Genomic DNA, 13,016 nt, shown 5'->3' with positions numbered 1-13,016 from the left:
TGCGTCGTCCAGGTTTGACCGGGGTAGGCCGCCATTGTAAATAAGAATTTGTTCTTAAACTGACTTGCCTAGTTAAATAAAGGTTAAATAAATAAATTACATTAAATACAAAATTAAGCCATTACAATGTTGTTAAACAAATTCGTCACTCTCTCAATGAACTTCATACAAAAACTCCTCGCTTTGTGAGCGAAAAAAAGCCACTTGCTGAAAAAACAGATGTTGAACCCAGTTATCCGTCTCGAAGCCCCTTCCTCTGGAATAGCTGGTTTGGACCTAGTCCGTCGTCAAAGTCACGCAATTTTCCTCCGTACAGGAAGAGGGAGACATTGAAAGAGGGCTCTTCGTATTCGGCATTTTACGTCAGGGTTGTAAAGTGAATAATTTGACAGCGCAGCAGCACGTGTGTTGTTGTTGATACAGCAACGTTAGCTCTTGCAAATGTTATTGGAGCTACGCAAAGGTAGGTTAGTTAGCTATGTGTCACATCATGTAACTTCTTTATTTTAACTTTAACACTGAATGCCATGGCTTGTCCCTGCACGCACAGCTAAGTTAGTTAGCTACCTTTCCATATTGGCTAGCTTGCTAGCTACAGATGCTAATTAACGCTCATTGCCCCAATCTGCGTATAGGTAAATAGGATTTGTGTGTGTGATGCGCAACTTGAGGTTGCTGAAGAGCCTTCGTTGCTTGAAGCTGCAAGGCCCGGGCACGCCGCAATGTTTCACTGTTCGGACGGACACAGGCACCTTGCTCATCGCTTCAGAATACTCCGTCACAGAGTTGGACACACGAGCTGGCCAGGTACTTTACGCATCGAAGTGTTCTCCAATCCTAGTCCTGGAGAGCCACAGGGTGCAGGTTTTTGTTCCAGCCCCTCACTAACACACTGTATTCAACTATTCCTATACCCATCATGTTCAGGTGGTGAATGAGGTGTCGTTGACAGTTGAGCGCTATCTTCCAGAGGATGGCGGTGGGACAGTTGTTGGTATCCAAGACTTACCAGACCAGGAGTCTGTGTGCGTGGCAACAGCCACTGGTGATGTCATTCTCTACAATCTCAACACTAACCAGGTATTAAGATTTGAAGTAGTAACCCTGTTTATTGAAATGACATAAGATTGCACTCATAACAGGTCTTTTTCTGCCTCTGTTTTCACATGTGTGTGGGTGTCCATCTCAGCTGGAGTGTGTGGGCAGTGTGGACAGTGGTCTGTCAGCCATGAGCTGGAGCCCGGACCAGGAGCTGGTCACTCTCACCACTGGTCAGTATACCAACCACCTCTAGATGATGGTCATTTATTGAATAGTCTATTGTTCATGGGGTCTATCATGAGCCATCGGAAGTCATGCTCTCAAATGACTTTTCAGGTCAGGACACCATTATCATGATGACCAAAAACTTTGAACCCATCACAGAGGTTGGGATCCATCAGGATGACTTTGGAGAGGGTAAGTGATCAAATTACATTAAGATGGGGCCACAATGTGAAATTTCTGTGTATGTACACGACACATATGGTTGACTGACACACCTTTTTATGTGTTTTAGGGAAATTTATCACAGTGGGCTGGGGGAAGAAAGAGACACAGTTCCATGGCTCAGAGGGAAAGCACGCTGCCCAGAGGAAGACTATAGTAAGGAGTATTATTCACCCTTCACCCTAAAAAGAGCAGTTGAACACTATTTGATGAAGGTCTCTGTCCCTTCTCTCTCTCTCTCTCTCTCTGTCTCTCTCTCTCTCTGTGACAGGAGGTGCAGCCAGCCATGTCGTGGGACGACCGCAGGCCGAGGGTGACGTGGAGAGGAGACGGGCAGCTCTTCGCTGTGAGCTCAGTTTGCCCCCTGACTGGTGAGAATCAATGTTTTTCACAAACTCTAAGGAGTGAAGTGAAACAATTTCTGTAAAACGCTAAATACTGTAGATTGTGTTGGTATCACATGCATTGCATATGTGTGGTGTTTCAGGTGCCAGGAAGGTCAGAGTGTGGAACAGAGAGTGTGTCTTGCAGTCAACAAGTGAAACCGTCAACGGTCTGGAGCAGTCACTGTGTTGGAAGTAAGATTTCTGTGGATAATCCTTCATCTTTGAGTACCTTGTTGTATTATAATTTAGGGATTAGGTAACTCAAATACAATGAATATCACAACATGTTTTGCGTGTGAGCTACATTGAAACCAATGCCTTGTTTCAGACCGTCAGGTAGTTTGATAGCGGCCACACAGCGTCATCCTAACAAGCACAGTGTGGTGTTTATGGAGAAGAACGGCCTCCTACACGGCGACTTCACCCTGCCCTTTGGCAAAGAACGGGTCAAGGTAGGTGACGGTCACACAAATACTATACACACTGATCTAAGATCAGTTTAGCATTTTCTTAATGGTTAGCATTTGGAGAGGGCAACTGATCCTAGATCTGTGTGACTGTTGCAGGTGAAGGAGCTGCTATGGAACAGTGACTCGACTGTGTTGGCTGTGTGGCTGGAGGACATGACACCGGGAGAGGGGTGTCAAGTTAACACATACAGTAAGATACTCTACCCATTACTCGCAATATTATTTCTTACATTTATAACATTGGTTAATCAAATTGTCTTTCAGTCAATTTGTTGCCTTTTTACCAAGTAGATGTTCTAATGTGTTGAACTGATCCGGAGGGACGTTCAGCATACATTGTAGTATCAAGGATGAAGCCAACCGTGGCAGAACTTTTTTTGACCTCTGCCTCACTCCCTCACCGTCCCTCCTCCAGTTCAGCTGTGGACAGTAGGTAACTACCACTGGTACCTGAAGCAGAACCTGTACTTCGGCAGCGACCCCCAGAGGGCACCAGCCTACGTGAGCTGGGATCCTGAGAGGCCCCTGCGGCTGCACCTGGTGACCCGAGGCTGGGTCAGCCTGAACTACGACTGGGGCTGGAGCACCGACCACAGCCACGGGGAGGACGGGCATGACAACGCCAACGTGGCCGTGATCGATGGCGGTGAGTCAGTCAGACACAGACCTTGTTTGTAGTAATCTTTGACAGATCATTGATATATAAGTGAGTGGATAGATGAAGACATGTTTTCCAACCCCATTGCTTTCACAAACAGCACTGTGTCAGATCAGTGATTTCCTCAAGGACAGGAAGAACGGAAATGTGCCTTAAAAAAAAAAAGTATTCATAAAGGGCCAATGAATTAAAGCAGGGGGGATATGGAGCATCTAAAACGCATTGAGTTTGTCTGATTGCCTCTGTTTTGTAGACAAGCTCCTCGTGTCAACGTTTCGTCAGTGTGTGGTGCCCCCGCCCATGTGTGCCTACGACCTTCAGCTGCCCGCCCCCGTCAACCTGGTGACCTTCCAGCGCCAGAGGACCAATGAGCTGGCAGCGCTCACAGCCGACGGACACATCTCTGTCTACGGCCAAGGCGAGCCACCTGAAGTTTCCTCTTATTTCTCAGCCATTACTCTTCTCTATCTCTTCGCCCCTAATCCCTTGATACATGTATCTCCATGGCTGCTTTTTCCTCTACATCTATTTTCCCACGCACACTGCTATTAATTCATTAAGACAGGTACTGGGTACATAAAGTCTGGTTATGTGTTCAGGTACTGAGAAACTGAGTGAGCCTGCAGCCGGATTGGGAGGATTCCGATCTGTCACACACGCCCCTCATCTAAAGACAACCTACAGGTACAATCAGGACAGTCATTCATCCAAAGCTTTTTATATTATGACCCTCACACTAACGTTGTATTGCGCCCTAACATTGTGGCTGTGTATAGGGTTGCGGTGGATCAGGAGGAACCCCTGGCTCTGCGTCTGCTGCTGTGGCTGAGAGAGGATGTGTTCCTGGGGGTGGGGGCCTGTACAGACGGGCCGTCCCAGTCCAAGATGCTCATCCTGGGACCCTCAGAGGCCCAGGGCCCACAGCCAACCCTGGAGATCAGGTAAGGAGGAATTGTAGTTGACGACAACAACACAACATATGTTCTGTCAAATGTCCCCCTAACTGTTTCTATATCCCCAGGTCACATGTGGAGGTTGAAGGTCACGTGATCAGCATGTGTCACAGCTCCAAGACGGGCACGGTGGCGCTGCAGCTGGAGGACGGCCAGATCAGGAAGTTCCTCTGGGGTGAGTAACGACTACTTCCTGGGTTATGAGAATATTGCTTGTAGACTTACTTGCAGAGTTCGATCATGATGTCTTTTACGTCTCCAGCTTGAACAGCCCTGTATGTAAAAAAATAAATAATTCTAATAAAAAATATTAAAATTTGATCTGTGCATGGTGTCCCCAGACTCTTTGAAACCTAGTGTGGTGGAGTGGCAGGACTCAACAGGCTGCAGAATTAACTTCCCAGATCCCTGTGTGCAGACGGCCCTCTTTACCATAGAAGAGGTAAGGAAACTATCTAACTGAATACTGTTCTCACAGAAAATGGCAATATTGCTATAATTTGGTGATTTTATCATTTTGATTGTGCCAAAAGTACCTACCTCCTGGTCTCTAATCAAGGTGATTTTTTTTTTTTTTTTTTTTTGGTAATGTCAACAGGAGCATCTGTTAGGGCTTACGGACCGATCTCACCTGTTTGTTGGTGAGACAGAGGTATGTCTATTGTTTTGCCTTGGTGATTCAGCACAAAGGCAGAGTTATCATTGTGATGGATGGAAATACCTCTTACTTGAATGAATGAGCTGCAGTGAGTGTGGCACTCAATGTCATATTCATTAAAAACATTTAACTTTATTAACCAACCTGATGGTGCCATTGCCTCCCTCTGTTCGTCATCCACAGGTGGCCTCCAACGTTTCCTCCTTCGTGGTCTACGACGACTTCCTGCTGCTCACCACACACTCGCACACTTGCCGCTGCTTCCGACTCACCACGCTCACTGTCAAAGGGCTGCAGGTGGCCTTGGCTGCCGACGGAGGTCAGAATCAGAATGACCAGAATGACGAGACTCTCCGCAAGATAGAGAGGGGCTCCAGAATCGTCACTGTGGTCCCCCAGGACACCAGGCTCATCCTACAGGTCTGAACTGTTCCGTCTGTCATAAAACAAATTAAAAACCCAGGTTACATCATCGCTATTACCCATATTGCTTAGCTCTACGTCTCTGGTCGTGTTGATTTTTGAGCACGTTGGATGTGTGTCTGCAGATGCCTCGCGGTAACCTGGAGACCATCCGCCATCGAGCACTGGTGTTGGCTCAGCTCCGAAAGTGGCTGGACAGTCAGAGGTTCCGAGAGGCCTTTGAGTGCATGAGGAAGCTGCGGATCAACCTCAACCTGATCTACGACCACAACCCCAAGGTGGGTGAACGCACAACCAGGTTGCTTCTTCTTTTTCAATTAACCTGTCTGTGACCTTCTGGTGTAGAATGGCACATGCAACAAGACTGTATATGCTTTCGGGCAGGTGTTTTTAGAGAGCGTGGAGACTTTCCTGAGACAGCTGGACTCTATCAATCACATCAACCTGTTCCTCACAGAACTCAAGTAAGAACGTTCAGCCTTTTGTTTTTTTCTACAACAATGACAAAACGATGCCCATTTGTAATGTATTTTGTACTTATTTTGTCCTTTTTCAGGGAGGAAGATACCACTACAACAATGTACCCTTGTCCAGTGAACACTACAGGACAGTCAGCCCCTGCGGCTTGTGGGAAAAAGGTGGATATTGTCTGTGATGCGTTACGCTGCACCATGGAATCTATGGACCAGCATAAGTGAGTTGATACGGGTTATCCTTATCCTTTTTGTCATTGAAAACAAATTAACATTTGCTTTGTTTTGCACTATTTACAGAGCGTTTGAACTAAACTCAGCAAAAAAAGAAATGTCCCCTTTTCAGGACCCTGTCTTTCAAAGATAATTCATAAACATCCAAATAACTTCACAGATCTTCATTGTAAAGGGTTTAAACACTGTTTCCCATGCTTGTTCAATGAACCATAAACAATTAATGAACATGCACCTGTGGAACGGTTGTTAAGACACTAACAGCTTACAGAGGGTAGGCAATTAAGGTCGCAGTTATGAAAACTTAGGACACTAAAGAGGCCTTTCTACTGACTCTGAAAAACACCAAAAGAAAGATGCTCAGGGTCCCTGCTCATCTGCATGAATGTGCCTTAGGCATGCATGAGGACTGCAGATGTGGCCAGGGCAATAAATTGCAATGTCTGTCCTGTGAGACGACTAAGACAGCGCTACAGGGAGACAGGACGGACAGCTGATCGTCCTTACAGTGGCAGAACACTTGTAACAACACCTGCACAGGATCGGTACATCCGAACATCACACCTGCGGGACAACAACTGCCCAAGTTACACCAGGAACGCACAATCCCTCCATCAGTGCTCAGACTGTCCACAATAGGCTGAGAGAGGCTGGACTGAGGGCTTGTATATCTGTTGTAAGGCAGGTCCTCACCAGACATCACTGGCAACAACGTCGCCTATGGGCACAAACCCACCATTGCTGGACCAGACAGGACTGGCAATAAGTGCTCTTCACTGATGAGTCACTGGAGCAGGATCGATTTGGAGGGTCCGTCATGGTCTGGGGCGGTGTGTCACAGCATCATCTGACTGCACTTGTTGTCATTGCAGCCAATCTCAACGCTGTGCGTTACAGGGAAGACATTCTCCTCCCTCATGTGGTACCCTTCCTGCAAGCTCATAAGCTCATCCTGTTATGACCCTCCAGCATTACAATGCCACCAGCCATACTGCTCGTTCTGTGTGTGATTTTCTGCAAGACAGGAATGTCAGTGTTCTGCCATGGCCAGCAAAGAGCCCGGATCTCAATCCCATTGAGCACATCTGGGACCTGTTGGATCGGTGGGTGAGGGCTAGGGCCAACCCCCCCCCCTCCCTCCCCCAGAAATGTCTGGGAACTTGCAGGTGCCTTGGTGGAAGAGTGGGGTAAAATCTCACAGCAATAACTGGCAAATCTGGTGCAGTCCATGAAGAGGAGAAGCACTGCAGTACTTAATGCAGTTGGTGGCCACCAGATACTGACTGTTACTGACCCCCCTTTGTTCAGGGTCACATGTTTGTGGAACTTGTTCAGTGTATGTCTCAGTTGTTGAATCTTGTTATGTTCATGCAAATATTTACACATGTTAAGTTTGCTGAAAATAAATGCAGTTGACCGTGAGAGGACGTTTCTTTTTTTTGCTGAGTTTAGTATTGCACTTGAATCATGTTTCTTTTACAAGATTCTTGATTGAGAGAATACTATTGTCATTATCATCCTCAGGTACTGTCTGTCTATTTTGACGTCACATGTGAAGAAGACTGTTCCTGAGCTGGAGGTTGCCCTGCAGAAAGTCCACGAGCTTCGAGGTAAAACGGACGCGAGCAGATCAGCCAGACGAACAAGGAATTGTTATCAAGATATCTGAAATCTGTGTTTGTAACATGTGTATTTGTAGTGAACCCACCCAGTGCTGCCAACGCAGTGAGTGCGGAGGAGGCTCTGAAGTACCTCTTGTTCTTGGTCAATGTCAACGAGCTGTATGAACACTCTCTGGGCACCTACGACTTTGACTTGGTCCTCATGGTGGCCGAGAAGTCCCAAAAGGTGAGTGACAGTCGAATAGTACTTCACTGTACAGAACAGTACCTAATATAGTTACCGTGACGAAGCCATTGCTGCAGAAACTTTGGTGGACGAGTGGGCGTTCAACGCAAATAGAGAAACAACTGTGCTACTTACATCCATTTTTATGGGTATTAAAGCTATTTGATTCAAATCAAATGTATTTATATAGCACCTATACATCAGCTGATATCTCAAAGTGCTGTACAGAAACCCAGCCTAAAACCCCAAACAGCAATGCAGGTGTAGAAGCACGGTGGCTAGGAAAAACTCCCTAGAAAGGCCAAAACCTAGGAAGAAACCTAGAGAGGAACCAGGCTATGGGTGGCCAGTCCTCTTCTGGCTGTGCCGGTTGGAGATTATAACAGAACATGGCCAAGATGTTCAAATGTTCATAAATGACCAGCATGGTCAAATAATAATAATCACAGTAGTTGTCGAGGGTGCAGCAAGTCAGCACCTCAGGAGTAAATGTCAGTTGGCTTTTCATAGCCGATCATTCAGAGTATCTCTACTGCTCCTGCTGTCTTTAGAGAGTTGAAAACAGCAGGTCTGGGATAGGTAGCACGTCCGGTGAACAGGTCAGGGTTCCATAGCCACAGGCAGAACAGTTGAAACTGGAGCAGCAGCACGGCCAGGTGGACTGGGGACAGCAAGGAGTTACCATGCCAGGTAGTCCTGAGGCATGATCCTAGGGCTGACGTCTGACGTCTCTGATTCTCCTTTGCCTTCCCAAACATTCAAGGACCCCAAAGAGTACCTTCCCTTCCTGAACATGCTGAAGACTCTAGAGCCCAACTACCAGCGCTATTCCATCGACAAACACCTCAAGAGATACAGGAAGGCCTTGCATCACCTCAGCAAGTGTGGTGAGTGTGTCCTGCCATGGTCATCTCAGCATGTTATCAAGAGGACAATTCATCATTTGAAATGAATGACCTAAACTGGGTGTTGTGTTTTGTGCCAGGTGAAGAGCACTTCACCGAGGCCCTGAATCTGGTGAAGGACCAGAGGCTGTATAGTGAAGCCCTGGGTCTCTACCCAACAGACAGCCCTCAGTACAAGGTAATGCACATTTTAATAAATAAGTAGCCTCACTATGTGCTACTGTTATGTCTCTGACCTCTAACCTCTGTCCAGGCGCTGAGCTGTGCCTACGCCGAGTACCTGGTAGAGCAGCAGCAGGCGGAGCAGGCAGGGTTGTTGCTGTGGCGCTGCGGCGAGGCGACCCGCGCCCTCCAGGCCTTTGTGGGCAGTGCCAGCTGGAGGAACGCCCTCTGTGTGGCAGAGCAGATCCCCCTGCCATCCGACCAGCTGGCATTGCTGGCCAGGGACCTGGCAGGTACAGTGGCTACTCTGCGCCTCACAGCTCCACCATCAAGTCTTTAAAGTTGCTGAGATATTCAATATGTGCTGCTCATTTGGTTTCATATTTCCCCCTTATCATTTCAGAGAAACTGATAGAGCTCAGAAGATATACGGAGGCGGCCTTATTGTTGGAGCGGTATGCCAAGGACTGTGAGGAGGCCATCTCAGCTCTGATCACAGGTGCAGTCTGGGAAGAAGCACTTCGATTGGTGAGTTAACAAGATGGCCTCCATCGTTCAACACGCTCTTCAAACATTTCCCAAACCAAGACAAAATGACATTCTCTTTTGTCTTTTCTAGGTGTATTTGTACAACAGACACGACATAATTGAAACAAACTTCAAACCAGCTCTCTTGGAAGGTAAAACCCCCATTTTGCATGACAAAGTGCTAATGATATTTCGATGTTCAATATTTTTGTTATATAGGTCATCATCTTTATGGCACCAAATGTATATGCATTGTTTTTATCAACACTGTCTTTAGCATGTAGTTCTCAGACCTCTTACCTGGAAGCTCAGAAGGCGATGTTCACTCGTCACAAAACCCGTCTGTCCGTGGTACGGGAGCTTAAGGAAAAAGCCAGGCTGGAGTTACTGGGTAAACCATTAATTGTTGCGTTACTTACGCAAGTATACAGTTTATAGTAGTTTTAAGGCTCTGACAATTTGGCTTTTCCATGTTACATTGACCTGCCTCTCGCTTTGTTTCTCCCTTTCTGTCTCTCCATCTCTCCTTCTAGATGAGGATGTCCCAGACTGTCCGGAGGCAGAGCTCTACTCAGAGGCCAGTAGTGTGATGACAGGCAGCCATGCTGGCTCCAAGTACTCGCATAGTAACTCCCGCATCTCCTCGTGAGTCAGCATTTTACACATTTGTATAAATGACATGAAATACCTAGTGGGTTTAGGAGTAAGGTGTCAGCACTATGAGATAGGAACTGACCTCTGTCTCTCAGGAGGTCGTCTAAGAATCGCCGGAAGGCCGAGCGCAAGAAGCTGAGTCTGAAGGAAGGGACCCCCCTAGAGGACATGGCCCTGCTGCATGCCCTGGCAGAGATCATCCACTCTGTGGACAAGATGAGAGGTGGGAGATGCACATCCTTAACCCTTCCCCCTTTATTTCTCTCTTTCATCCCTTTGACCTACTCTCACACAATGATTTTCTCTGAAGTCCTCAATGGAATTACAGTTACCTGGTTGGAGTAGTTTTTAATCGTCTCATTCATGTTTGTTATAGTGCTACTTAAACGGTAGAGTGGTGTGGGCAGCTCCTGTGTGATTTACATTGTTTTGTTCCACCCCTGCAGAAGAGGTGCACAGCCTGCTGAAGGCCCTGGTGCTGTTCCAGTTTGACGGACAGGCGGGGAGGTTGCAACATGCCTATGGGGAGGCTCTCCAGATGATAGAGGTGGCCCTTCCCGAGGTGTGGCAGGAGGGTCTTCAGCAGACCCAGGCACCGGTGAGACACACACACACACAAGGACTTGTTCTTAGAGTTAATTTAACCTGTTTCCATTTTGTTCTTCAGATCACAGGTCCTAACTCCACAGCCAATAGCATCATGGCTTCATTTCAACAGCCAAGACCCTCAGCAACCCAAGGTCAGTTTTAATAGTATTCCTATTTATTGCTATTGAAAACATAGTATTTACTTATTTGTTTAGCAATACTAGGTGCTAAAATGTTCTAATTCCCTTTTTAGTTTTATTAATAATATATGCTCTTCCTTTTTTGCAGATTCAGAGACCCCACCAACCCCAAAAATGAGAAATGGTGTCAAGTGGAAGCTGAGTATTCTGAAGTAGCTTTTTGTCATCACTGTTTTCTTTTTTTGAACTGTAAAGCAATAATCATCCTATCATAAACGTATCCTATTAATAAAGATGTATACTGGATCTCTTGTCATTCTTGTACGACTAACATGCTGACCAGACCGGACACGTCGCGTGCGTCCCAAAATAAATGTAGAAATCCATGTTATTCAATTATTGCACCCATCTGCAATACCAAGGGCTAAAATAGAAGTCCTTTCTATATCTGATGCAGATGTGCTGCAAGTCCTGCCTCTCCCATCTCATTGGTTTATAGAAGCAGGTACCCTGGTTATACCCACGTGATTGAAAGACTAACTGTTTTGCAGGTTGTTGTGGTAAAAGTGTAGATGCCAAACACCATATAAATTCAAAGATGAAAAAGCCTGGAAATAGGAGAGATGACTAGAAACGATTCTGTTGGCTGTTTTATGTGTGGATTAATTGTCTGAGTAGAGGACCTTGTGCATTTCAGGTAAAATAACAAATGTTTATATCCAAGGACAAATTCGCTAGCAACAGCAAGCTAGCTAAGTAGGACAAATTAGCTAGCCAGTGCAAGCTAACTAGTTAAATTGCCATACATGTTCAATGCTTTTCGACCTGTCCCCAAATTGTCATTGGTTCAGAGTTTTTGATATTTTAACCTGCGTGTTGTGATCGCGTTTGGTGTGGGTGGACAAAATACATGTATGCACGAAAGCGCGCGCGCAGCCGGTGTGTTCCGTGTTAAGGCATTATGAACAGAGCTCTGTCTTGTTAAATGGTACAATTTATGGCATTTTCTGAAAAAACTTCGAGGAAAAGGGCCCGTTTCCTCTGTCTTTCCTCCGAATCCGAAGTGACTGGAACGAGGACAGGGAGGCAAGGATGGAACCTCCAAGCCTCAATGTGTTCTGACGCTCCTGGGATGCCACAACCGTAGTCCCACTGCATGATGCCATTTGTTGGAAGACCACTGAACATTGTGCCTTCGCATATTAGGATGTTTTGTAGTATGTCTCCAGTTTGTCACATTTATTGATACAGTTCATGACCATAATATGAAGTCCTGGGTCATGGGATCCAATCATATTTGGCTGGAATAGCACCTCTGGACAAAGAACACTCCTTACCCAATGAGAGAATTCCCATCTGGAAGCTTGTATTGCACCTTGTCACTTTCTTTTAATTCAGTGTCTATATCAGGCTACATACAGTAACAACATTTTGCCTTGATTAAATCCATTAGGCCTAATTGGTCAACACTTTTTCCATACTCCTGCCGTAACTTCTGTAAGTAGAGGTCAAGGCTTCATCCTGCTTATTCTGCACGACGTGTAACTTGGCATGCAATGGGGACTGGAAAGGGCGTCCGTGCCCTCACTTCAAAACCAGTCCACTGGCCCTACCATAGGAATACGTGGATACTACTGACTTGATGCCGAAGCTCTCGAACATGATTTCGGCTAGCTTTTTAATGGTGGTAGGACTATGGTGGGTCACGTAAAAGCGCGTCGTGCTCTTCGCTTGGGATACACAGCCTCTCTTTGGCATCCCACGTTAGCCGGTGCATATGTTTGGGTTTTCTAAGATTTCACTTCCCACATAGCCGCGTTTGTTATCCAAGGAACATTGGCGCACCAAACCCATTACACTGGGAATTACGCACGAATGCACATCCGTCCCAGCGAACCCGGCTTTCAGGTATCTAGGCCCGACATCGATGACTACACACTTGGTGCACTAACCATTTGGGAAGCAGCCAAGACTTTCTCTCCTACATAAAAGTAACAATTATTCAATTTGTTAATAGAGATGTAATATTTCTGCATTGTCATTTCAGAAAATGTCCTTAATACCAGACCCCAGCTTTTCGTTCATCTGCATGTCCAGCCCTTATAGTTAGCCTCACAATGAAGTGTTTTATCATTTAACAGTGTTTCACAATGTTTTTTTTTCAATAAATAAAATATTGGGGGCCAACACAAAATTGCATTAGATTGTTCAGCCTTCCTATTAGTCAACAATCCGAACCAGCTCTTGTCAAATTGGCAGGCTGCACATTTAGCAGACGCTCGTATCCAGAGATTTACAGTAGTGAGTGCATACATTTCATACTGTAAATCTGACTATCAAGGCTCAATAAGAGGGCTGCTCGACAGAAAATACTTTCACTTTGTTCCTGGTCAAAAATATTTTTTATTGGCCCAGACAAATGGTACATGTAAAATGTAAATCCAGTCA

At 46.0% G+C, this 13,016-nt stretch overlaps 1 protein-coding gene across 2 annotated transcripts; it reads left to right on the top strand.

Moving 5' to 3' along the window:
* The first annotated feature begins 42 nt into the window (after window positions 1–42).
* On the top strand, window positions 43–10,874 carry LOC112256279 (elongator complex protein 1). 2 transcript variants are annotated; one of them, XM_024429425.2, is made up of 34 exons: window positions 43–463; window positions 636–807; window positions 928–1,080; window positions 1,190–1,271; window positions 1,378–1,458; window positions 1,559–1,644; window positions 1,760–1,859; window positions 1,976–2,066; window positions 2,203–2,326; window positions 2,441–2,534; window positions 2,760–2,990; window positions 3,256–3,420; window positions 3,602–3,686; window positions 3,779–3,943; window positions 4,024–4,130; window positions 4,297–4,397; window positions 4,554–4,607; window positions 4,797–5,033; window positions 5,162–5,314; window positions 5,421–5,500; window positions 5,593–5,730; window positions 7,268–7,353; window positions 7,443–7,591; window positions 8,355–8,478; window positions 8,577–8,674; window positions 8,750–8,951; window positions 9,062–9,186; window positions 9,278–9,338; window positions 9,464–9,577; window positions 9,720–9,831; window positions 9,936–10,063; window positions 10,287–10,402; window positions 10,508–10,580; window positions 10,717–10,874. In XM_024429425.2, the coding sequence occupies exons 2-34, from the start codon at window positions 658–660 to the stop codon at window positions 10,782–10,784; spliced, it is 3,933 nt and encodes a 1,310-aa protein (XP_024285193.1). In that variant the 5' UTR covers window positions 43–463; window positions 636–657; the 3' UTR covers window positions 10,785–10,874. The 2 variants fall into 2 exon arrangements, with proteins under 2 accessions (XP_024285193.1, XP_024285192.1); XM_024429424.2 differs by having other exon boundaries at window positions 44–463; window positions 10,287–10,438.
* Window positions 10,875–13,016: the final 2,142 nt, after the last annotated feature.

This window comes from Oncorhynchus tshawytscha, linkage group LG08 (assembly GCF_018296145.1).
Source record: "Oncorhynchus tshawytscha isolate Ot180627B linkage group LG08, Otsh_v2.0, whole genome shotgun sequence".
Lineage (NCBI taxonomy): Eukaryota > Metazoa > Chordata > Actinopteri > Salmoniformes > Salmonidae > Oncorhynchus > Oncorhynchus tshawytscha.
This window is presented reverse-complemented; position numbering and strand designations above follow the sequence as displayed.